The sequence below is a fragment of the Acinonyx jubatus genome, chromosome A3, assembly GCF_027475565.1.
Source record: "Acinonyx jubatus isolate Ajub_Pintada_27869175 chromosome A3, VMU_Ajub_asm_v1.0, whole genome shotgun sequence".
In the NCBI taxonomy this organism is placed as follows: Eukaryota; Metazoa; Chordata; class Mammalia; order Carnivora; family Felidae; genus Acinonyx; species Acinonyx jubatus.
The window spans coordinates 58,900,130-58,926,578 of NC_069388.1; the positions used below are offsets into that span (position 1 = coordinate 58,900,130).

Genomic DNA, 26,449 nt, shown 5'->3' on the forward strand with positions numbered 1-26,449 from the left:
CTTGCCTAAATGACAGCTCCTGGAAGGAGCATGCTGGACATGTCAAAGTCAGGCAGGGCCTGAGACAAGATTGAGAAGTGGGACCTAGTCTAATGGGCAATCAGGGGCCCTCTCAATTAAGCAGACTCTTAAGGAGACAGGTGGCATGATAGAAAAGGTGTTTAGGGAAGATTAATCTGGCATCAGGATTAATGACCTTTCCCTTAGCTGCAGTTGCCCTAACTTCCTTGCGCTCAAATATATTTCATGATAGATGGTTTTAGAATTACATGTCAGAGACTTGGACATGAACTTCCCCAGGGTGGGGAAGCAATTTAAGAATTAGAGCGTGATTGTTTAACTCTGAAGTAAAAATGGTGCTTGGCTTAACCAGATGACTTGATGCTGATCAAAACAAATTGTTTTTAAAAATTGTCACCATGTCATCCTGAAGAGATACAAAAGAAATAACAAGAAAAGGGAAGAGGCAAATTCCAGAGAATCTGAGAACATTAAGACCTTGGCTGTGTATTGAGACCAGGTTTCCAGAGTAATTACTTTCCATTTCTGTCACTCAGAAGAGCTGAACGTAGCCAGGTAATTTCTGTGTAAACTTCAGCAAGAATCTTGCTATGTGTATACACAGTTGCTCTTGAGGTGGAGTTGGGTAGGCTCCATCTAAGAGTCTAAGAGTTCCTTTGGTAAGTCTTTGATTATTGCATTTTTCCTTACAATATTCACAGATGAGAAACCAAAGGCCCAGGTAAGTCAAGCACACATCCTGGTCAAGGACAGAGCAAGGTGTCCTGATTCCTAGTATACTTGCCTTCACCTGCCCACTTCACCTAATTCTGATCTCTGCTTTTTTCTTTCCCTTCCCTTTTTTCTCTTTTGTCCCACTTCTTGTTTATTTTTGGTGAGAGGAAAGGTAGGGAAAGAAGGGTTGAAGACCAGGGTTGAGTAAGAAATGCTAAGAGAACCAATAATGCTAGAATAGTGTATAGATTACACTTACACTTAACTACTGCTGATGCTACTTGTTCTACATCATACTATTTATGAAATAATATGAAATATGGTATCTTATCTACTTCTCACCAAACCCCAGTTACAAACTGAAGGCAAATGCAAAGATGCAGAAGCCTTTGTTTCATATCCTAGGTGAGCCACAGAATGACTTGGTGGCCTTGGGTAGATAACTTCTCTGAGCCAGGTGCCCTCATCCCCCACCCTCCTGGTTCCATGGTTCCCTATGGCTCTGGGACCAGCCTCAGTCTCTCCTCATTCTCAGCCCAGTGCTTTTGTTCTCTTTGTCTCTAGGAACTCTGAAGCATTAAGTTTTAAAATATAAATATGCTTTAAACAATGTAACATTTTTTAAATGTTTAGTTGGAATTTTGCATTTCTAGCAATTTCTTGATGCATCCCACTTGTGCCAACCTTCTTTCTTGTGAGAACCACTCTTGTCGTTACACCCAGGCTTAGATCTCTTCACTGGCTGAGTTGTTCCATTATACGCTTCCATTATCTGAGTGCATGTTACCCATTCCAGGTTCATCTCGGTCCCTGCCAGGGCACTCACTACCACCCAGCACCACCCTCCACGCTCCCCTCATCAAGCTAGCTTCCTTACTCCCACTACCATCAGGGACACGTTTATGTGGGTTCTGACCCTCCACCAAAAACCTGCTACTCCTCTGTGGCTCCTTCCCTAAGTCAAAAGGGTCCTTACCTTATCAGTACCACTATTCTACTCTAATCTGCAGGGCATAATTGAGCACTGCCTAGCTCTCCCTTTTAAATGACTTTATTGAGGCATAGTTTATATATCAAAAAACTAACCCATTTCCAGTGAATTCAGTGATTCATAGTAAATTTAGAGTGTGCAACCATCACCCTTATATAGTTTCAGATTTCATCACCCTGGTAAGGTCCCTCATACCCATTGTATAGCCAATAATCACACACAAACATACAAACACACCCACCTGCTGACTCACTCCCTTACATGTATACACTCACTCAAACATCTTTTGGTTCAATTGGAATAATACTGTCCTGTTCTATTTAGGCTTTTATTACAATAAATATTTTTTGTGATTAGGTTTCAATATTTAGACACGTTTGCTGCTATATAATAAAATTGTCACATATTGGTAATTATATTAAATATTTTTCAAAGATAAAATTTGTATTGTTCACCTTTTCTTCTAAAGAGTTGCTTTTCCTTCCAAGTTTTCTTGTCCATTTTTACTTCAGGAATTCTTTCCATAGATTCAAAAATGTATTTATGTGACAACCTGACAGATAAACAGAGCTAATTTCTAAATACTCTGATGTCAAAACGGGCAAAGATATAAAAAGGTATTTCAGAAATAGGAAAAGAAGATGCCTAATAAATATGCTACACTAATAATTAGAGATGCAATCAAAGCAACAGTTCAAGCATTTTTTTTTCCTATAAAATTGGCAGTGGGGCCCCTGTGTGTCTTATTTGGTTAGGCATCCAACTCTTGATTTTGGCTCAGGTCATGATCTCATGGTCCTGAGATCAAGCCTCTCTCCCTCTCCCTTTGCCCTTCCTCTGCGCGCTCTCTCTCTCTTTCTCTCAAAAATAAATCAATAAACAATAAATAAATAAATAAATAAATAAATAAATATTATTTATTAATAAATAAATAAAGGTGATGAGGTAAAAAAAATGTTGAGGTATAAATGATAAATAAAATTATAATATATTTAAAGAGTCCATCATGATGATGAGATATACATATACCTTGTGAAAATATTTCCACCATGAAGTTAATTAACACTTCTGTCATCTCACCTTTTTTTTAAGTTTTCAGCAAATTTCATTTATACAATACAGTATTTACATTACATTATTAACAACTATACATTTGGGTCTCAGGCTTTATTTATCCTATAAGTGAAAGTTTGTACTCTTTTACCAACCTCTCCCTATTTTTCCCAAACCCCAATCTCAGGCAACCACCATTCTATTCTCTGTTTCTATGAATTCAACTTTCTTTAGATTCCACCTGTAGTGATGCTGGACAGTATTTGTCTTTCTCTGTTTAGTATATTTTACTTGGAATAATTTCCTCAAGGTCCATCCATGTTATCACAAAAGGCAAGATTTTCTCTTTTTTAAAGCTGAATAATATTCCATTGTATATACATACCACAGTTTCTTTTTCCATTCATCCATCAGTGGGCACTTAGGTTGTTTCCGTTCTTTGGCTATTATGAATAATGCTGCAATGAACGTGGGAATACAAATACGTCTTTGAGATAATGATTATCTCCTTTAGATATAATACCCAAATGTGAGCTTATTAGATCATGTAGTAGTTCTACTTTAATTTCTTGAGGAACTTCCATACTGTTTTCCATAGTAGCTGTACCACTTTACATTCCCAGCAACAGTGTACAAGGGCTTAATCTTCTCCACATCCTTGCCAGCATTTTTCATCTCATATCTTTTTTATAACAGACATCCTAACAGATGCGAGGTGATAGTTCATTGTGGTTTTGATGTGCATTTCTCTGATCATTAGTGATTCTGAGCTCCTTTTCATATATCTGTTGTACATCTGTATGTCTTCTTTGGGAAATGTCTGTTCAGATCTTTGGGTTACTTGTTTTTTGTTTTTTTTTGCTTTTGGGTTGTATGAGTTCCTTATACATTTTGGATATTTATCAGATATGTGGTTTGCAAATCTCCTACGCCACAAGTTTTCTTTTCATTTTGTTGATGTTTCCTTTGCTGTGTAGAAGCTTTTAGTTTGATGGAGTCCTGCTTGTTTATTTTTGCATTTATTGCCTTTGCTTTTTGTGTCAAAACTGAGAGATCAATGTCAAGGAACTTACTCCCTGTGTTCTCTTCTAGGAATTTTTTTGTATCAGGTCTTTTATTCTGTTTCACAGTTTACATCTTCTTATATTGTGCATTTATTAACAAATTGTTGTAGTTATTTTTAATACTTTTGGCTTTTAGCCTTATACTACAGTTATAGGTAATTATATACTACCACTATAAGATTAGAGTATTCTGTATTTAACTACATATTTACCTTAACCAGTGAGTTTTATTCTCTCTTGTATTTTTATGTTACTAATTAGCATCCCTTCAGATTGAAGAACTCCCTTTAACATTTCTTAAAAGGCTGGTCTAGTGATGATGGAAGGATTTTTTCAAGTAGAGTATCCTCAGGTGGCAGGGTTTTTTTCTGTGACAGCATTTTGAATGTATCACCCCACTGCCTTCAGGCCTGCAAGGTTTCTCCTGAAAAATCTGTTGATAATATTGTGGTATTTCCCTCGTATGTAACAAGTTGCTTCTTTCTTGCTGCTTTTAAGATTCTCTCTTTGTCTTTAGCTTTTGACAGTTTAATTATTATATGTGTCAGCATGAGTTTCTTTGGAAACTTCTTCTTCTTTGGAACTTCATCTTCTTTGGCACTTTCTGGGATTCCTGGATCTGGGTGTTTGTTTCCTTTTTCAACTTAGAGAAGTTTTCAGTCATTATTTATCTGAGTAAATTTCAGCCCATTTTTCTCTTTTCTCTTTCTGGGATCCCCATAATGTATATTAGTACATGTAATGGTGTCCTATAAGTCCCTTAAGCTAGCTCACTCTTTTTTATTCTTTTTCTTTTCTTTTTGTACCTCTTATTGGATGAATTCCACTGCCCTGTTATCAGGTTCACTGATTTTTTTTTCTTCCTCTTGATTTAGTGTGCTGTTCAATCCCTCTATTAAATTTTCCAACTCATTTATTCATCAGCTTTGTGATTTTTTCATACCTTTTAATATTTTCTACATCTTTGTTGAAATTCTCACTTTGTTTATAAATTGATTTCCTGACCTCAGTGAGCATCTTTATAAATATTACTCTGGAGGTGCCTGGGTGGCGCAGTCGGTTAAGCGTCCGACTTCAGCCAGGTCACGATCTCGCGGTCTGTGAGTTCGAGCCCCGCATCGGGCTCTGGGCTGATGGTTCAGAGTCTGGAGCCTGTTTCCGATTCTGTGTCTCCCTCTCTCTCTGCCCCTCGCCCGTTCATGCTCTGTCTCTCTCTGTCCCAAAAATATATAAACGTCGAAAAAAAAAATTAAAAAAAAATATTACTCTGAACCTTCAATTGGATAAATCACTTATCTCTGTTTCATTAGGATTGGTTTCTGGAGATTTATCTTTTTTTGTTTGGAACACAGTTCCCAATTTCTTCCTTTCTGAGATGTTCTGTGTTTGTTTCTGCATATTAGATAAAATAGCCACCTCTCCCTGGCTTGACAGACTGGTTTTGTATAGTTGAGTCCAGTCAACCCACCCAGTTTGAGCTCCTGGTTACCTCTCAAACATTTGTGATTGTCCAAGCTGCCATTTTGGCTCTGTAGTGGCTCCCAGTAGTTGAGAGTATGCCAAGACTTTTCAGTGTCCCAAAGGGGAGGATTGTAGTTAGCACTTAGATGCACATTGATCAGAAGCCAGCCCCTCTGGAACACATGCACTCTTATTCCATCCAGGGAGAAACTGGGAGATGGGAATCTTTGCCTGCTACCTCTGCACTTTGCCCAGGTGTATAGCCACAAACGCTCCTGTATCCCTTAATGACTGCTTCTGTGTTTTTTGTAATCCTGTGGGACTCATGAATGTGAGCCTTGCTGGCTTTTGGAGCTAGGTGATTTGGGGGCCCATCCCTCAAATGGAAGCCTTCAAATTTGGGGTGCTAGCTATGTGACCCATACCCTTTGCTCTTCAGAGAGAAGCTGGGACTTAGGGGTTTCCTCCCAGTTATATGCTGTGCCAGGGATGGTATTTATGGCATGAGTCTCAGCCTTTTCTACCTGTTTCAATGTGGACATTTTCTCTGTCACCTGACATGTAGAATTCACTCATCTAGTTCCTGGATTTCTCTCCGAGGAGATTACTCCATGTGTAGGTGTATATTCAGTGTGTCCATGAGAGGAGGGAAATTCAGTAGCCTCCTATGCCACCATCATGGTCCAGTAGCCACTGCAAATAGGATTTTTAAGAAGAGTATTAATAAAAGTCTTTAGAAACTTTCATATACTTTTCATATGAAAAGGGCTTTCATATACTGTTACAGGATATGTAAATTAATAGACCATTTTGAGAGAACAATTTGACAATATATTAGCATTTGAAATATTTATGCCATTTGACCTAGAAATTCTATACAAGGAATTTATACTCTGGAAGTAATATAGAGCCATGAAAAGATCGATGTACAAGGATTTTTTTCCAAAGTATGGTTTATAGTCACGAAAAAAGGCAACAAACCAACTCTCCATCACTTGATTAAATAAACTATCATACTTCCAGTCAGATTAAATAAACTATAGTACTTCCAGGCAGTGGATTGCCTGTGTAGCCTTTCAAAAGAAGATACATTTATCAGTTGTATTGGCAAAGAAGAAATTAAAGATGAAAATGATTAAGTCACCGAACAGTATGACCTCATTAAAAATATATGGATAATCCCCATATTAGTATAAGTATATAAAAAATTGGATAAGTACCCAGTGCTTGAAACTGTTCACTCTGAGCATTCTCCATAGTTGTTAGGATCCTGAGTGGCTTTCACTTTCCTGCATTTTATATTTTTACAATGTTTAACTTTTAACAAGAAGCATATATTATTTATGTAAACAGAAATATGCAGTGAAGATAATTTTTCAATTAAATTAAAAATTAAATTGAAATCATGTGTCCTAGCCTAACAGAGATTACATGTGCAGTTAAGAACTTCACTGAGTCAGGAATAGATACAAACAGAAAGGGCAGGGATTGCCTCAAGTCCCCCCAACGCGGCCCCATCTAATCAGAAGAAAGTAGGTACTCCAAACTTGGGACTCCCAGAGACCTCTCGCTGTGATGATCTCAAATGCTTCCAAGATATGCAGGTCACCATTTTAAGAAATGGCTAGTTTACCACTGAGTAGTTTTAATGGTTATTATATTATATTATATTATATTATATTATATTATATTACATTACATTATATTATACTAACTTAAACTGCATTGTGTTATGTTATATAATACTATATAAAGTTATGTACATGTTTACTGTCTATCTCATTTTTTCCAGAACGTAGCATCCGTGAGGATGGGGATCATATTTGCAGCTGTGTCTCCAGCACCTAAAACAGTACTTAGCACAAAGCACCTGTGGAATATTGTCAGAAATTGTTAGAAAGTTTATAGAAACCAAACTCTTCCTGAGAGCTTTAACAAGTTGCCTCTAATTATGTTGGGTGTCTCCATGAGCCACATGTAATGTTTTTTCCACAAGGTAGCCCCTTGGATGTCTGACACAGCAACTTATTCTTCTTTTTTGCCAAACTAATTAGACACATTAGACCAATGCAACAACCATGAGAACTATGATACCTCAACCAGCATCCATTATGGCCAGGATAGACATTGGTGGCTGGGGTGGCTCCATGAGAAAACCAGAAGAAATAAAAACATAGCAGCCACGAGGAATATGGATGTATTGTGTTTACAGTGTTCACTGTTTGTTGCTTGTTGCCCCACTGGTGCTCACAATTCCACATGCGTTGTATTCTGTGTTGCATCCCCAGAACATAGTGTTGCACCTGGTACATAGTGGATGGTTAGAAATGAGTTCAGTTGAATGTACATCTGGATGCACTAGTAGAAACTGAATTGATTGGTCTAACTAGTCATAAACTATTCAGCATGATTGTAGACCTCTTCTCAAGACAGGAAACTATGTCTGGTGTTGTCAGCAAGGATCAAGGAATAGAAACATCTGTCTCAAATTTGTAGATTGTCCATTTGCTTTTGTGTATTCTGAACCTTCCTTCTCACTTTCTCCCCATGGAGACATCTGCAAGATCATCTTTGCTTCCTAATTTCCTTAAGGTCTTTTCTTTCCCCCTTTCAAGACACAGCATCCGAGTTCAGGATCTTATCTTCCTTAGACATCATTAATTTGGTGCCTTCGTCTTTTATCTTCATTTCTTTGTTCTCACAGAATATCTTTTCCCAAGGGATAAGCTCTTTACAGGCTATACTAACTCAGTCTTTTTTGTTGCCTTTTCTTCTAAGAAAAGTAGTTATCATTCTGTTTTTATTTTGGCCCTAACTTCTCTTTTCTCGCAGACCTATGAACTTCTGGTGGAAAGTATTTTAATCTTTTGCTTCCCCTTTTTCAGGATATATTAACCTCATGGTTTAAAAAGAAAAAAAAAAAAAAAAGATGGTCTCTCCAAAACTAACCAGCTTTCCTTCTTCCTCCCGATTTGGCTGTCTATATCTGGAATACTTCAGTAGACATTTCCTGTATTTTTTAAAGTCATCCTGCCTTTTACATCCATCCATAAGATGAGGAAATATCCCTGCTAGCTAGGGCAATGCCACTCAGTGATTTCTAAATTACCCCTCAAACTGAGAAGAAATACTTGGGTGAAGTTAATAGACAGAAACCTGCATGTTCGAAGGGAACTTAGCTGGGAAAGGACTTGAAAGGGAGAAAGGCGTGCACCATCAGCAAGGTTGGGCTAAGGGCAGCACAGCTGCTGAGACTTGCCTTCCCTCTGGGGAACCAGACATCCTACTGTACCAGGGACTTTTATCTTAGCCCCAGTGGCTCTCTGGTTCTCTTCTTACCCTGCCTGCCTGCCTTGCTCTGTGCCCTGCCTTGATGTCAACTCCTACCACCATGATCCAGTAGCTTTCTGTCTCTATATTCATGTTTCCCCATTGCCTCCTTCAGATCATTTTAGAAGAGCTCTCAGGTCAGTACTTGCAGTAGTAGTCTATAGGCATAAAAACAAAGCTTCTAATCTCTTAAGAACCCCAAACCAAATTTTGGAAAGAGAATGCATTCCACTTATTACTAATTGTCCCATTTCAGAAAAATACCAGACAATGAGACAGCACCCCCCTCTTTATGCACATGGTGCTTTAGTAGCAAAGGGAGTGAGGGAAGCAAATTATTGTTTAATAAGCACACTTTCATTATGCCTTCTATTTGACTATGAATAATTAACCAGTTAAATATTAAATAATTAACAGAGTGAAATAGATTAAAAAACAAACTCATAAATGTCTTCTCCTATAGCCATCCCCATCTCTTCACAAAGTCTAAGCCAAAAGCTGCCAACGCTAATTATAAAGGTAGTGATACAGCCATAATCACCTTCTTTGGAGCACCTACTTTTTGCCAGACACTATGCACTCTGTTTGTTTGTCACTAACCCTTTTAGTAATCCTACAAGATAGGGTTATTAACACCAATTTACAGATGAGGACATCAATAATCAGAAAAGCAAACTTGCCCAAGGTCATTCTGCTGGTTCACGGCAGGGACAAGATGACACGTGGTTTCTCAGATGCTGACTCCAAACCTGTTCTGCCATTCCACTTCTCTATAATTGAGAGATGGGTTTTGGCGAATGCACTTTTATGATTATCTGTCTGTGGAAGGGGGTTCAGGAACATAAGTAAGAGGAAAACATGGCCAAGAATGTAATTATCACCCTCTTCCCCCTCCTGGCCTCCACAGTCTTCCTCTCTGTCCCAAATAATACCTTCTTTACCTTAGATACGTATGAAAGAGCAGTTTGATTATTGCAAACCACAGCTAGTTCTAGGATTAATTAGTCTATACATCTAGTAGGAGGGCTAATTTCTGGTTGTTTGTGCTGTCACAAAAAAGGTGTTATGTAGAGCAGAAGTAAGGTGACAGTGGCACCATTAATAACATGACCTTTCTTATGAGCTGGTTAGGAATTTGGTTCATTTCTCATAAACCTAGACTTAATATGACTTATTCTTAGAAATGATACAGGAAAGGGGTGCCTGGGTGGCTCAGTCGTTTGAATGTCCCAACTTCAGCTCAGGTCATGACTTCACAGTTTGTGGTTTCAAGCCCCACATTGGGCTCTATGCTGACAGTTCAGAGCCTGGAGCCTGTTTCGGATTCTGTGTCTCCCTCTTTATCTGCCCCTCACCCACTCTCACTCTGTCTGTCTCTCTCTCAAAAATAAATAAACATTAAAAATTTTTTCAAAAAAGAAATGGTACAGGAAAATACCAATCCCATATTCAGAATGTGGGAAATCCTCCTACTGCCCTGCCGAATGCTTTATTTTTTTTTTGAAAGCATCTTTTAAAATTACACTAATTAATGCTTCTCAACAGGAGCACAAGGTTTTTAAGAGTGCAGGAAACTAGCAGGTGTCTGTGTGTTGCAGCAGGAACTCTGGGGTGAAGTTGTCACCTGGGTTTAACAAGAGTCGTTAAGTTCCTACAGCTGTACACTCAACATCAAAACCCTCTTTAAATTCCAAGAACCCAAAGTGATTTTACTACTTTTAACATTTTAACACAATGTTTAGTTCTAGAGACAACCCACAATTAAAGAATAGAAATTATAATATTTTTAACCCCGGGGGAAAAAATGAATGTTGAAAGCCAGGTGAATCTAAAAATGAATTATGGAATTGTATGGTTCTTATTTTTCCAGAAAGTCCCAGGGAAATAGATAAAACAATGCTCTTAACACAGAGGGACAAGACAATAAAACAAGTTATATCCATCTTCCTGCCCCCAAAGAAACTGGAAAACAACAAAACTGCATCTAGAACAAGAAATCTTCAGAAAAGTCTAAAATGAAGGGATCTAGCATGAAATAAATTTTTGGAATGGCAGCTGTATTTTGACTTCAGTCAGTGCTCTTATCCTTAAGCTATCCTCTAATCCTTATTGGAGAGTCCAGAGTTTACAGGGTTGCTGAAGTCAGGGAGCTGAGACGTGGGTCTCTAGTGCACAGGATGGATTTCCTTACAAGAAATCACACTCTTTACATGTGAAGGAAATAATGAAAGGCCAGACACAGTGTGGTATCAGAGAACTGAAAATCTGATGGCCCAAGGAGCAAGTGTGATGCACCCACCTAAGACACCCTTGAAATTTCCAGGTTGAAGGCTTTTGTATTTTTCAGTCCCCAGTGCTTGCCTTCCCCACATAGGCCCATGGGGGGGGTCATACTGTTTTCTAACACAGGTGTTCTCCTTGTCTTTCTCAATCTGTGAAAGCTGAATTGAAAACTGCTTCTCAAATTGATGCCATTAATCTTGACCTACGTGGTGCGTCCTCCATTTTATCCATTGATGATTAACCTCATTGAGAACATGGGGATAGCTTTAAATTAAAAGGCTCTGGCTTAGATTAGTTGGTGTTCCAAATCTGAGATTCTTCTCTCCAGGAGACATGTATAAGACCAGAAAATACAGCTCCTGGGAATCCCCTTCTCAGGCCAGTTTTAGTCCAAATTGGACATATTCCTGGGTTTTCAATATGAAGAAACAAGATTTCACTATGATTTTTGGTAATGCTACAATTATACATTTTTATTGGTTATTTGCTTAGTTATAATTTTAGCAGCCTAAACTGTACTGTAAAAAAATAGAAGAAAGTACTTTCCTTTTTCAGCAGCTACTATTTTTCTAAAAGGTTTCCATGAGTAGTGTTTCCATCAAGATAATGATTGTTGTTATTGTTAATGGACATGAATACATTATATTTACTATTAATTTTCATACTATAGGTCTTTTACTATAGTAACAAAATGAGGATGTTCTTGAATTTTTGTTGATTTAGGGTAAAACTTTAGCCTGCTTGTTCAGAGCCAAAATCTGCCCAGCCTTTGAGTTTGACCTTGAAGTCTATTTAAAGTCCAGGGATGGATTGACAATTAGAATATACTCTCTAGCCCCATTAGGGAAGGATTTGTGTGCTTCCCCCAGTTTTTCTTACTCAAGAGCTGCTGCTCTGAATCCCAGGTATGGGCCTTCCAGAGTGTTTCCCTTCACCAGATACAGTACTCTTGTTAGCTACCCGCATTTAAAGGATATGTAATTTTTATTACACTTTTCTGTTGTTGGAAGCACTTACCTGATAAGAGTGTCATAACACAAATAATTTGTGTGAAACTGAAAACAAAATAGTGCTCTGATCTGCAGCAGCCACCGCCATACATAAAAGTCGACTTTGGCAGTTTGTATTTTTGTTCCCAAGTGATGGAATTAAACCAGTGTTTTATTTTGAGAAGAGTGAGTTTCTGAGCACAAAGAATGCTGGAGTTAGCTATGGTCATCTGCCAGGCCTGTGGAGGTAGACACCCTGTTTTAGCAGACCTCTGAGTTGGCAGCAGATGTTGAAACATTGCTGAAAGAGAAAGAAGATATTCAGTCACTCTCAATCCTGGCAACCATCATATGTGTTTCGTAGGACAAGTATAGCTTATTGGTGTTATCATTCTAGAAGGAGAGAAAAGAGAATCCCAGGGAAATTAAATGAATTCCTATTACTTTATCCATTGTGCTAGGCCTCCAGAGAGCTATAAGAGAGTTTAAAAGACATAATCCCTTCCCTCAAACAGGTTATACGGTAAAACCTTGCACTGTGAGTAACGTGTTCTGGGAGTGTTCCGCAAGATGAGTGAACATTTCTAGTAAATTTTAACTTGATAAATGAGCGATGTCTTGCAATATGTGTATGTGATGCCAAACATCACATGGTCACAACTGAGCCACCGGTTCTTGAAACTCACTTTGATGTACAAGTGATTTGGATTACAAGCAGGTTTTTGGAATGAATTATGCCCACAAACCGAGGTTTTACTCTAATCTAACAAGGGTTATAAATTCATAATCTGATAGTGGTAACACATGAAAGGTAAAGTCACAGCCCCAGGTAGCATGGAAATGTTAAGTAGGGGACACAGATCACAGTAATGGAGAGGTGGAGGGTGTGGCTCTCGCTAAGGATCACGCTGGTCAGTGGCCTTCATAAAGAGACGAGGGATGAGAAAGAATGAAGAGATAAGTGAAGTTGGAAAAACATGAAAGGAAAAGCAAAAAAATGTCATGATAGGAAAACCTAGGGCAGGACAAGAAGTAAACCCATCTGGCTTGTGGGGAGGACCGTACAGAAAAGTAACAAGCAGTAACACTGCAGTGTTTCTTGATGGCACCATATGACAGAGCATCTTGAATGCTTGGACCAGAGTCACTGGAAGCTTTTGAGCAAGTGTAGCATAGTAACTATTTTAAATAAAACACTTGGGTGACAGTGATCAGGATAGATTGTAGTGGGGAGACAGTAGGCAAGGAGAGAGACCAGGGAAAGTATTTCTCTATTTGCTGATTTTAATAGGGAAATTTAAATGTTGTTCAAAAATTTTCTGGTTTCCTCTGTTTGCAAACTAACTATACTTTGCGGATCTTTATACTGTATATTTTGAACACTAAGATTTCAGGCTAAAATTCAACTGCCTTGAATAACAAAGAGCTACACTGCTTAATGAATGGATGCCCTAAGCCTCTGACCATTTGTCCTAGGACAGGCTGATGAAGGTGACACCAGAGTAAGTGGGGAGCTGCATGGAGGGAGAGGGTTGTGCAAAATGAGTACGTGAAAGTCTGCTCACCTTTAAGCTCTGGACTCTTGGGACTCAAGGTCAATCTTACAGTAAAATAGATGTGAAAATGGACACTGGCCTGTATGCCCCATGGCCTTCAGAAAACCAGTATAAGGAGGATAGAAAAAAAAAAGTTGGACAGTTAATGAAATGCAGTATTCTATACCGTTATCATTGAACCATCTGTTACTTCATTTAGCAGAAAAGTGAGTGTATTTACTATAAAGAGACTTGGCATTTTAAGCCTATATAAGAAATAAGAAGACACCCTGAAATATATCCTTTGGGTAACTAGACATCTGCTTGGAGAGATGGGACTAGTGAGGCTGTGTTAAGACAGATATGTCTTATTCTTAATCCTACCAGTTGGCTAAGGAACCTAAGCTCAAAACTGAGGCCCTCTCAGTTTGAGGAATAGGGTGTGACCTCATTCCTAAGTGGCAAGAAAATCAAAAAGGAAGGAAGGCAGACAAAGAAGTGGCAAGGGACATTAGAAGTTCAGAAAGCAACTACCTAAACTCTGGAGTAATTGGCCTTACATTACTTTTGTGATCCAGGAAGTGGCTACAGGATAGCCACTGTGATGATGGGATGGTTGAGGAGAGGAAGTCAAGAGCATGAGTGGGGGTGGGGGACAATGGGCACAGTGGCATGGGATCGATGACCTTGCAATGGGTAGGAATCTTTTCCTGTGAAGAATATTTTGTGAGACAAACTAAGTGAAATTTTAGAAGTTATCAAAAATTATACCTTTGTTTACATTTTAAACTACTAGAAACAGGTATAAATTAAACGCTAAAAAAAAACAAATCTCATTATTATTATATCAAGGCTCTGTTCCCATGAGAAAACTTAGGGACAGTGTAAAGAATCATTATTATGATTCTTTCTTAGGAATCATGGTAATTGCTTTAAATAAGTTTCTGTTTTAGTACTCTATAGTTTGTGTTAATAATTGCTAGCTTAATTGCAGGTTACATTTGCATAATACTTCATTCTTTTATCAAAACACTTTCCCATGTATTCTCTCATCTCAGTATCCCAATATCTAAAGCTCAGAGAGAAATTCTGTTTCTCAGTTTAGAGACCCAGAATTCTGAAACTCAGTTTGATGTTAATCAGTACTGTCTTTTATAGAGTGATTAAACATAAAGGAACATGCTATGCTCCTTATATGTATTATCTCATTTAATCTTCATGATTAAACCATGAGATTGCTAACATCTCTATTTCCTCTGGTTCTAAAATACTACAAGCTGAGATTTGATTGATTCCTAAGTCTGTGGTTTTAAAATCACTACAATTTACTCAAGATGTCACTTACCTAAGCTCACTGAGCTAGTGAGCTAGTGTGACAGAAGAGGAAATAGGAATAATCTATTTGTTCTTAATTTTCCCATCCAACCCTAATGGAGAATTTTTACATAATAAATGATCAATCTTTTAAAAAATCATCGCACATTGATTTTTAAAGTATATATTTAAATAGTTTGTGTAAAGAATTCTTATGGTTTTTTTTTGGAAATTCTAAAGATTTAAATGTTTTAAGCAACCCATTTATCATTCCTTCATATATTAAGCAGAACTCATTAGGTTGAAAAATTACATAGAAATAGTTAGAATTAAAATAAAGTTAGTGAGCAGTTTTGCATTGAAATATGGGCGTTCAGTTCAATTCAGTGAGTTAATTTTGAGTGTTTAGTATTTATAATGTGCTTCAGTCTACACAAAGACATGTTGGCAGTATCCCTCTCTGAAGAAATTTTCAGTCCTTCTTTAAAGGATTATGTTTAATAGATCTGAATGTTATTGAAACATATTATTGAGATTCCTAAGTATGATTTCTGTTCTACTTTGGAGGAAGGAATGGGAGGGGAAAGAGGGAGAAATGGTTGTGTGCAGATTGAGGTATGTACTCATAAAACTGTAAGACAAAAAATAATCTAACAGGTACTACGAGAGAGAAAAACAAATAATTTTGGAGGAGCATGAGAAGGGAACCGTCTTATCATCTTGGAATGGAAGGGGAATCAGCAAAGGCCTCAAGACATAGATGATGTTTAAGATGAGCCTTAGTGGATGGAGAAATCCAAAGTGCATATGAGGGCAGGACATTCACACACAAAAGTATAGTGTCAATGAAAACAGAGGTGTAGTTTTTCTTATACGTACTGTGCGTGTAGATTAATAAAAAGGCACAAGGCGGAAAACAGACTTTGTTGTAGAAGGTCTTGAATACTAGGATGAGGTCTTTAAGAGCAAATGCAGTGAAGTGAAAGACAAATAGTGGGCTGGAGGTATGAGATATATGTGCAAATTTCAGCGGTGGCATTTATGAATTGAGTGAACTTGGGCAAATCAGTTAATCTCTTTGAGCAATATGGACGTAGTAATAATTAGTAATAATTAAAGGTTGAGTGTAAATTTAAAATCTTGTTTGGAAATACTGTGAAAACTGTAAAGCACAACAGGAGTCATTGGGCCATGGTCGTCATCATATTGTTATGTATATAGTGGGATGTGAAAATTTTGGAGGAGTGAAGCTCTTCATCTGGATCTGTAGTCTAGAAAAATTAAGTTGGCAGCAGTGTAGCAGAAGGATTAATAACAGCAAAAGAAATAACCAGTGAAGAAGCTATTAAAGTAATTCAGGTTAAAAGTAGTGAAGTTGTGATTAGTATGGTAGAGATATTGCAGAGATACTGTCCCAATTTGGCCTTCATCCGAAAATACACTGAGCACCCACTCTGTTCCTTGACACTAACTCAGCATTCCTGCATAACTACCTCAAAAGAGACAACATGGATAGATAGATACAGGATAGAACTGGCCAGGACTTGGGGAGCAGAGTTAAGAGGAGAGAGGGACATAGAGGGTCACTGGATCTTCCTTTGCCTTCCACTGGAAACACCTTGGTAACAGCACAATGGAGAAGGGACATCTCAAATGCATATGAGCTTAACCCACCTACAGAACAGGTGTTAGGGTGGGTGAGAGATGTTAATAAGGTCAATAAATACTTCCCCGGGTGGGTTTGACTCTGTCTGCTCCCAGTGTGGGTCTGCACTATCTAAGGTATTGAAGGAGGAGAGTTACCAAAACAAAACAAACGCACAAGACCATCCTTAAGAATGTCTTTGACTTGAAAAACCTGACAGAATCCCTTTTTCCCAAGCGAGGTGAGAAAATGTCTTCAACTAAAAAGAATTTCTCACTTTGCTTAAAACAGATCAACTACTGTTTCTATGCTTGCTTGGGTTTGAAGGTGGAAGGAAAAAAAAAAAAACGGGTTAAAACCCTACTTGTAAACACCGAGTAAGTTTCCTGGTGATCAGAAATTGATTGAATTTAATGGTACAATCACTTAGTGACTGCACATCCCTTCCAGGAGGTGGAACTGGAGGAGAAAACTATAAGTGAATAAACAACCGTTCTCTCTCACACAGTGCAGTGTACGTGTGTGTCAAAACACATACCACAGAGGACTGTGCATTGAGCTGAAGTTGTATTCTTAACACTGTGTTATAAAAATGGCAAGGTACTTACTTCTCTCTCTATTTCATACATGTGATACGTTTTTTTACTTCTCCATGAAGGAAATTTTTACGAAGACCAAAGTGATATGTGGAGCTTATTGAAAACTCATACTAATATTAGTTTTGAACAAAATAAAAAAGTCTTCTAATAATGACCCTAAAGTCAGAAGTACTTTGTACATTCCTTCAGAAACACCCTGTGAAATTTTGTGGGATCAAGTCCAAGAGAAGCAGCCCCCTTTGTACAGCATTTTCCATAGAGCTTTTACTACTGGGTTGTCCCTTTACTCAGGAGCTTAAATGAAGTAAAAAATAGGACAGCCTTGCAGATCTTTTTAAGATATAAAGGGAGCATGGGGATAGCCATGGAACCAAGAATTGGTAAAATTAGGAAAAGAAATCATGAAAGTGGGTCTCACATCCTTTTTTAAAAAATCCCTTTCATTCTTTATTCATCTCTTGTTCATTCCTGTCCCTTCCATGTATTAAGGCAGGCTCATATAGCTGTTTTATATGCTACTGACTTTAAATAATCTCTGTATTACAAAGCTGTGTTTTTTCCCTCTCTTTAGGAGATGACCTGGCTCCCACCACTTTCTGCTGTTCAAGCACCTGGCAAAGTGGAACCAAGCAAATTTCCATTTCCAAATAAGGTGAGATCTTGCAACACTCAGGAGGAATATGCTTTACTCACACAGAGATTTTTAGTGGATAGTGGATTTTCCCTTGGTTGTTTTTTCCTCTGTAAATATTCCTGCCAGAGGCATATGGCTTTGATTTTCAACAATTTGCAAGCATGTATTTATTCATCAAAAGGAGAAAATTAAGCTTTGACTTCCATACTTTCTGCAAAATGTGATGCATATTATAATTGTCATTTTATCTAAAAACATTTGTGAAATTGAAATGCATCTTACAATCATTTTATACATTCAGTGTGATTGTGTCTTTTTTTTCTCCTGAAAAGCTATTATTAAATTGATGATGTATCTTAAAATCAATGTCTTAGAATTGAAGACATGTAGTATATCATTGCTCTTGGGGATCTTTTGTAAACCTTAAAATATTTTCTAGGACTTTAAAAGACAAATTTCCATATTTTCTAAGGACAAGCACACACTCAAAAAATCAGCCACAATATATCTATTTAAATTACATGTGAGTCTAATAGGTTTTATTTTCTATTCTTCACCATACAACTAACACTTAACTACATATTCATAAATATAAAATTATGCAAGTAGAAGCAAAATATAAAAGTGTCCAATACCCTCATCCAGATTTTATTTCCCTACCCAGAGTTTACTCTCAAGAGTTTGGTGTGTACCCTTTTAGCCATCTTTGCTGTGCATTATATACATATATGTGCATATGCAGTTTTAAAAAACTCTTAAGTGGTATAGTTCTACAAACATTTCTTCTAAGAGTTTTTCAGATACCTTGAATGCATATCATTGCTAAATACCAACATTGCAACTTTTTACAGTGAATTATTAAAATAACATTTCATTATAATTATCACAGTGGTAAATTCCATTCTAAGAGCTTTCATTTCCCTTAACAAAGTGTATTTGGAGATCTTTCCAAGTAAATACATGGAAATGTTCTTCATTATTTAATAGCAGCACAATCTTTTGTCATATGAACTGTAGTTTATTTGGTCAAGCTCCTTTTGATGGATATTGAAATTGTTTATGGTTTGTTGTTATCACAAGCATTAGCACAACCAACATTTTTTGTAATGTCTCTTGTATATCTCTTATTAAATATCTCTAGTACAGATATCTAGAATAGGAATTGGGTGCTGGAAACATGAGAAACCATATTTAGCTTTGACTATGTTTCAATAGTACTTTTTATGCATCTTGCCAACGTTTAACATTATCTGGTTTTATATCATTGTGTCTGTAGTGTGGGTGAAAAACTGATATCCCATTGTTTTAATTTGCATTTCTCCAATTACTTTGAAGTTTGAGCATTGACCGTTTTTCCTTTACAAATTGCCCATTTGTATCCATTACCAATTTTAAAAAATGATTTATAGGAACTCCTTATATCTTATTCATTTGTCTGTTATATATGATGCAACTATTTTCTTACAACCTTATTTATGTACCTTTTATACTAGTAAAGTGTTTAATTTTTATGTCAGAGAAAAGTTATTTCCTGCTCCAACATTCTAACAGTGTTCTCTGTTTTATTCTCATTTTTTATAGTTTCGTTTTTGGATTTTAAAAAAGTTTTTGTGGATGGTATAACATAGGATTCTAGCTTTCTTCTTTGCAGTGGTTAGGAAATCATTGTTACACTACCAACTAATTAGTCCATGTCCTCCCTACCCCCACCACTGGTTTGAAATGCCACCTATGTCAACAATTGAATTTGTTTCAGGACTGTCCATTTGTTTTTGTTTTTGTTTTTCAGTATATTTCTTTAATTCTTTCCCAATAACTTATTTTTAAATCAGAGGTTGACAAGCTTTTTCTGTAAAGGATAACATTGTAAACAGTTTAGGCTTTGCAGACAATACCTAAATGAATGAATGTGGCTATGTTCAAATAAAATTTTATTTACTGAAACAGGTAGTGACACAATATATAAAGAACTCTTACAACCCACCAATGAAAAGATAACTCATTTTAAGAATGGGCAAAGGATTTAAATAGCCATTTCTCCCAAGAAGATCTACAAATGCCTGATTAAGTATATGAAAAGACACTATTGCTACTGTTAATCATTAGAGATACAAATCAGAACCATGGGAGATACTCTTTCGTGTCTACTTAAATGGCTAAAATCAGGGGCACCTTGGTGGCTCAGTTGGTTGAGTGTCTGACTTTGGCTCATGTCATTATTTCGCAGTTTGCGAGTTCAAGCCCTACATCGGGGTCGCTGCTGTCAGCGTAGAGCCCAATTTAGATCCTCTGTCCCCCTCTCTCTGCCCCTGTCCTGCTTGCTCTCGCTCTCTCTCTCTCTCTCTCTCTCTCTGTCTCAAAAATAAATAAAACATTGAAAAAAACTAAGAGCTACGGACACCTGGGTGGCTCAGTCAGTTGAGCATCCAGCTTCGGCTCCCGTCATGATCTCACAGGCTCTGTGCTAAGAGCTCAGAGCTTGGAGCCTGCTTCGGATTCTGTGTCTCCCTCTCTCTCTGCCCCTCCCCTGCTCACACTCTGTCTCTCTCGCTCTTAAAAATAAATAAAAAATAAAAAAATTAGGAGCCTATTAAATGGCTAAAATCAAAGGCAAACAAACAATAATCAGTGTTGGCAAGAGTATTGAGAAACTGGAACTCTGTTATCAATTGCTGGTAGGATCTAAAAAGAAGCAGCCTCTTTGAAAGACACTTTAACAGTTCCTCAAAAGTTTAACATCAGGTTATCATATGATCCAGCAATTCCACTCCTGGGTATCTATTCAAGAGAATTGAAAAGGAATGCTACTGGATTATATATATATCTGTTTACTGAACTCCTTTTCATTCTGCTAGATTATTTTTTTTTTTTGGTAGACTTATATTTTCCAAGTGGGGAGAAACAGAATATGTAGCAGTAAAATACATAACATGTTAGATTATGATGTATAGTGAAAGGAAGATAATGGATGCTGATGGTGAATGGGGGTGGATGAATATTAAATAGAGAGCTTAAGAAAGACCATCCTAAGGAGGTGACACTTGAGCTGAAGGAAGAGAAGGAGTGAGTCACACAGACAAGTCGAGGAAGGGAGTTCTGGGCAGATGGAAGTGAAAGTGCCTGCATGCTGGAGGGACCACAGGGCCACTGGGGTCAGGGCAGAGCAACCCAGGCAAGGAACAGTAAGTGACACAGTGAGGTAAATGCAGTCACATTATGCTGGGACAGTAGGGCCACTAAAAGATTTGGGGCTTTACATGAAATAAAAAGCTGTTAAGAGTTTTGCAAATAACAAATGCGTTCCATTTTATCCTTCTTATTGTGTCGGCTGGAGTCTATACATTTTTTTGTCATATTCATGACATTAATAAGGATTATTCTAATCATTGAGTATAATTGTTAACAGTGAGTATAAGAATTGCGTATTATAGGTCCAGCTGAGGTAGCTTCCTTCTATTTCTAGCTTTGTGAACATTTAATTTTTTTTCATGTTTAAAACTTAAGGTACAATTCGCAAGTAGCAAATTTACTCTTTTTTAGTATCCTGCAGGTTTTGAGACCACCACACTCAAGGGTACAGAAGCATTTCATCGCCACCCAAAACTCCCCCTTGATACTCTCTAGTCAACACCTGCTGTACCCCAATCCCTAGCAATTGCTAATCTGTTTTCCAGAGTATATATGAATAGAACAAGTTTGAATTTAGTTGAAATTTATTCAGTATTTATTGAGATGTTCATAATTTTTTTTAATCTGCTAATATAGAAAATTACATTAATAGATTCTCTAATTTTTTTAATCACCTGTATATTCCCATTATTAGCTTCCTTGACTATGGTGTATTGTTCATTTGATACACTCTTGGATTCAATATGCCAATATTTAATTTAGGAATGTTACTCCTGTGTTCATAAGTGATCTTGGTCTAGTTATCTTTTTGTGTATGTTTGTTCAGTTTTGACATCAGGAATATAACTGCCTTCTATAATGAATTCTTTAGCTTTCTACCTTTTTCTGTATTCTGGGATAGTTTAAATAACATGCCAGTTTCCCCCTCCTTAAAGGCGTGAAGTAACTCAACCGTAAGACATACTGTACATAATTTTCTTTTAAGAGTAGATCTCGAATTATATTTTCATTTTCTTGTATGCCTATTGGCTTTTTCAAATTTTCTACCTCTTCTTCGGTTAATCTTTCTTTGTTCCTTTTTTTTCCTCCTTTAGGGTTTTCAAACATATACATAATATCCTGTGTTTCTAGTAACTGCCTTTTAATGTTTAATACATTAACCTATTTAAACTTATTTTTATCAACACCTACAATTAACTTATATCCATATTCTACCCCCAAATATAACACAGTTAGTTTTAGTTTGGTCTTCCCTCACCATCATTTCTCAGTTTGAGATTACGGTATTTCAAATTGTCATTATTAGAACCATTTTCCAGCATTACACCTTAACAATTATTTGTTAGCTCCTTAATTGGTCCTTAATTGGTCATTGTTTCTTGTGTCTCAAGTCTTTTTTTTTTTTTTTAACATTTGCTTATTGTTTTGCTAGAGTGTATTTTTTAGCAGGTTTTTAGTCCAGACTTGACCTAAAGTCTCTGATAGTCCTTTTCTGCACTTAGCTTCAATCCTTACACTTCTCCTCTTTGTTTGATCGTTCCTTCAATAATATCGTCTAGGCCTCTTGCTTTAAATACTCTCCATGCCAAGCATATGACTTGTAAATTTATTTCTCTAGACCTTTCTCTGTGCCCCAAACTCCATACTTGTATTTGTACGAACTTACACAACATCTTCGCTTGGATACCTAACAAATAGCTTAAGCTTGATATATTAAAAACTGAGCTCTCAATCCCCCCCACAAACCTTTGATCCCAGTGCTTCTCAGTAAGTGATTTCTCCATTTTTTGCAGCTGGCTCAAGCCAAAAACCTTAGAGTCATCTGTATTTGTTTTCTAAGACACCTGTAACAAAATATACAAAGTGAGCAGCTTAAAGTAAAAGAAATTTATTTCCTCAGAGTTCTGGAGGCTGGAAGTGTGAAATCAGGTGTCAGCAGGGCCTTGCTCATTCTGAAGGTTCTAGGGAAGAATCCTTCCTTGCCTCTTCCCAGCTTCTGATGACTGTCAGAAGTCTGCCATATTCTTTGGCTTGTAGCTACATCACTTTCATTTCTGCCTCTACAGTCACATGGCTGTCTTCCCTCTCTGTGTGTCTATGTCTCAATCTCCCTTCTGTCATAAGGACTGCAGTCATTAGATTTAGGGCCCACCCTAATCTAGTGTGTCCTTGATTTTACCTGTGAGAACCCTATATCCACATGAAGTCAAATTTACAGATTCTGAGTGGACATGAGCTTTTGGAGGATGCTATTCAGCTCAGTACACCATCCTTGACTCCTCTTTCTCTCATACCACACATCCAACCCATAATTAAATCATGTCTACTCTACTTTGAAGATATATCTTGAATCTAAATCCTTCCCCTACCATCACAGCTACCTCCGGTCTACACTCTCTCACCTTTTGCATTAATTATTGCAATAACTCCCTAACTAGTCTTCCTGTTTCCATACTTGCTCTACCTACCGCTTTGTTCTGAGCCATGATCACATCTAGTTTGGACTCTTACAATTCTCCAACCATTTACCCTAGCCTCTAATACACAGCCTATTCTCCACACAGTAGCCTCAACAATGCTTTCTTGAGTCTTGCTTTTTAATCCATTCAGCCACTCTGTGTCTTTAGATTGGAGAATTTAATTCATTTACATTTGAAGTAAGTACTGATACTGTCATTTTGTTAATTGTTTCCTAGCTGTTTTTGTAGTTCCTTTCTGTTTTCTCCTTCTCTCGCTCTCTTCCTTTGTGGTGTGATGACTTTCTTTAGTGGTATGCTTGTATTCCTGTATCTTTTCTGTATTTACTATAGGTTTTTGCTTTATGATCACCATGAGGCTTACGTATAACAATTTATATCCATAACAGTCTATTTTAAATTGATAACAACTTAACTTTGATCACATTAAAGCTGAACATTTTTATTCTCTCCCTGCCGTGTTTTAGTTTTGGTGTCACACTTCACAGGTTTTTGTCTTGTGTATACCCTAACTAATTATTGTAATCATGGCTATTTTTACCACTTCTATCTTTTAACCATCATTCTACCTTTATAATAATTAATCCACTACCTTAACTGTATATTTACTTTTCCAGTAAGATTTACTCTTTCAGATGTTTTCTTGTTATTAATTAGACCACTTCTTTTCAGTTTCCTGATGTTCCTTCAGCATTATCTCTTGCAAGGCTGGTTAGTATGATGAACTCCTTTAGTTTTTCCTTGTCTAGAAAACTCTTGATCTCTCCTCTCCTTCAATTCTTAATGATAACTTTGCTGGGCCGAGTATTCTTGGTTAGAAGATTTTTTTCTTCCAGTACTTTACATATATCCTGCCACTCCCTTCTGACCTGAAGAGTTTGTGCTGAAACTCTTATGGGAGTTCCCTTGTGTATAACAAGTTGCTGCTCTTACTGCTTTTAATATTCTCTTTTTGTCTTTAATTTTTGACATTGTAATCATAATGGGCCTTGGTGTGGGTCTCTTTGGATTCATCTTTTTGCAACTCTCTGGTATTCCTGGATCTGGATTTCTGTTTCTTTCTCCAAGGTAGGGAAATTTTCAGCCATTATTTCTTCAAATAAGATTTTTGTCTGTTTCTCTTTTTCTCTTCCTTCTGGGAGCCCTGTAATGCAAATGTTAGCCTGTTGTCCTATATGACCCTTAAACTATCTTATTTCATTCCTTTTTTTTCTCTTTTTGCTCCTTTGTTTGGTGAGTTCCATTGCCTTGTCTTTGAGTAGACTGGTCCTTTCTTACGTGTATTTTTCAGTTCATCATTGCATTCTTCACCTCTGTGACTTCTGTTTTGTACCTTCTTATATTTTACATCTCTTTTTTGAAATTCTCACTGTGTTCATCCATTCTTCTCACCAGTTCAGTAAGCATTATTATGACCATTTCTTTGAACTTTTTATCAGGTAAATTATCTCTTTCATTAAGGTTTTTGTTTCCGAAGTTTTGCTTTCATTTGGAACACATTCCTCTCTCTCTTCATTTTGCTTGATTCTCTGCTGGTTTCTATATAGTAGGTCTGACAACCACTTCAGCCAGTCTTGAAGGAGTGGCCCCATGTAGCAAATGAACCTTTTTATTCAGCCCTGCCCAGATCTTGGTCATCTCTCAAACCTCTGTGCTTGTCCAAGAGCCTATTATATTTTTAACAGCCCCCAGTAGTTGAGGATGTGCCAAAACATGTCAATATCCCAAAGGAAAGGATCACAGCACCTAGATTCAAGCTGACTACAAACCAGAGCCTCAGGCAGCAGCTTTTAAAGGATGCAAACTTATACAATCCTGAGGGACCACAGGCATAAGCACTGCTGACCCCCAGAGCCAGGCAATCTGGAAGCGTTCCCTGGGCAGCAAAAGCAAAAGTTTGGGCTCCAAGGGACTGTATTCTGGGAGATACCAGCAGGCTAGGGAAAGCCAGAAGGAGAATGCAAAGATGGTTTCCACAGCATATGTTCCTTGACAGCAGTTCCATAAGCCACTAAGATATGTGTCATTCCAAAAGCCTGCCTCTCAGTCTGGAGCTCCAAGACAAGCAAAGTGGCTTCCTTCACAGAAAGACTGGGGGCAAGAGGCTGTGCCTCAGTCTACTCTCTGTGCAGTGCCCTGGATGTGGTAGCCTGCTGAGAACCTTCCTCTGATTGCCACAGTCCTATGGGACCCAGGAACACAAGCTCCTCAGGCCACCAGATCCAGGTGATCAAGAGGCATCCCCTGGGCATCTGCTCTAAACACCAGTAACCAAACACACGTGAAGCTCCCCTCCAAGAGACATGGCATTCTAGAACACAGTCAGGATGAGTGCAAAGATAGCACCCACCCTCTGAAATAGCTGGAAAGGATTGCAGTCAGCTCCTAGATGCATGTTTAATTAGTAGCCTGCCCTGGAGGCCATAGCCATGATCATTAGCTACTAGGCCTCCTTCACAGAAAGACTGAGCTCCTAGGCCTGTTGCTTCTTGCTGTGTCCTTTGAACTCTTCTCCATTGGTTACAGTCTGTTGAAACTGTGAGTTTAAGCCCAACTGGCTACCCCAACCAGGCAATGTAGAGATGTGCCATGGCAGCAGTCACAGAAATCAGGGCATCAGACAGGGATATGAGCTCCTCTCTGGGTGACATCTATTATTACAGTCCCCTGTGACCAGGATCAAGTTTTTTTTTTTTTTTTAGAGAAACTTATTCCATATATATCTGTGGACTCAGTGTGTCTGCAGGAGGAGGTAAGGTCAAGATCTTCCTATGTCACCATCTTTAACCAGAACCTGCATGTCCCTCTTGCATTCAGAATTTCTCAGTAGCATTCTCCCACACAAAATACCATGCAAAATCCTTATAATTTTTGTATATAATCCTGCCAAAATAATAGCTTGACCCAAAGTACAATCAAATAAGCATTTTTATTACCTAAACATATCCATGGTTTAAGTACAATTTCTGGTGTAATTGAGCACACATACCAAGGCACATTTGGTTGTGACTTTTCCAAAAGAATTGTAGAAATTTGTTTTGTTGAATGTACATGGTTAAGTTTAAGTAGTAATCTACTTCCTGTGGTAAAATTGAGCCCTTATCTCATTAGTACAAAAAAATTACTTTTCAAGGCAGAAATTAAGTTATAAGAATCTTATCTTCTACCCAAAAAGATACTTATTAAATATCAGCTAGGGCACAGAATTTC

At 37.6% G+C, this 26,449-nt stretch overlaps 1 protein-coding gene across 10 annotated transcripts in view; it reads left to right on the plus strand.

The window, feature by feature from the left end:
- Positions 1–26,449, plus strand: part of AFF3 (ALF transcription elongation factor 3) — a 568,021-nt gene that overhangs the window by 351,400 nt on the left and 190,172 nt on the right. For all 10 annotated transcript variants that reach the window (XM_053200457.1, XM_053200460.1, XM_053200461.1 and 7 more), the window contains one exon: positions 17,571–17,651. In XM_053200457.1, coding sequence (XP_053056432.1) covers positions 17,571–17,651 — 81 coding nt within the window. The remainder of the gene's footprint in view (positions 1–17,570; positions 17,652–26,449) is intronic.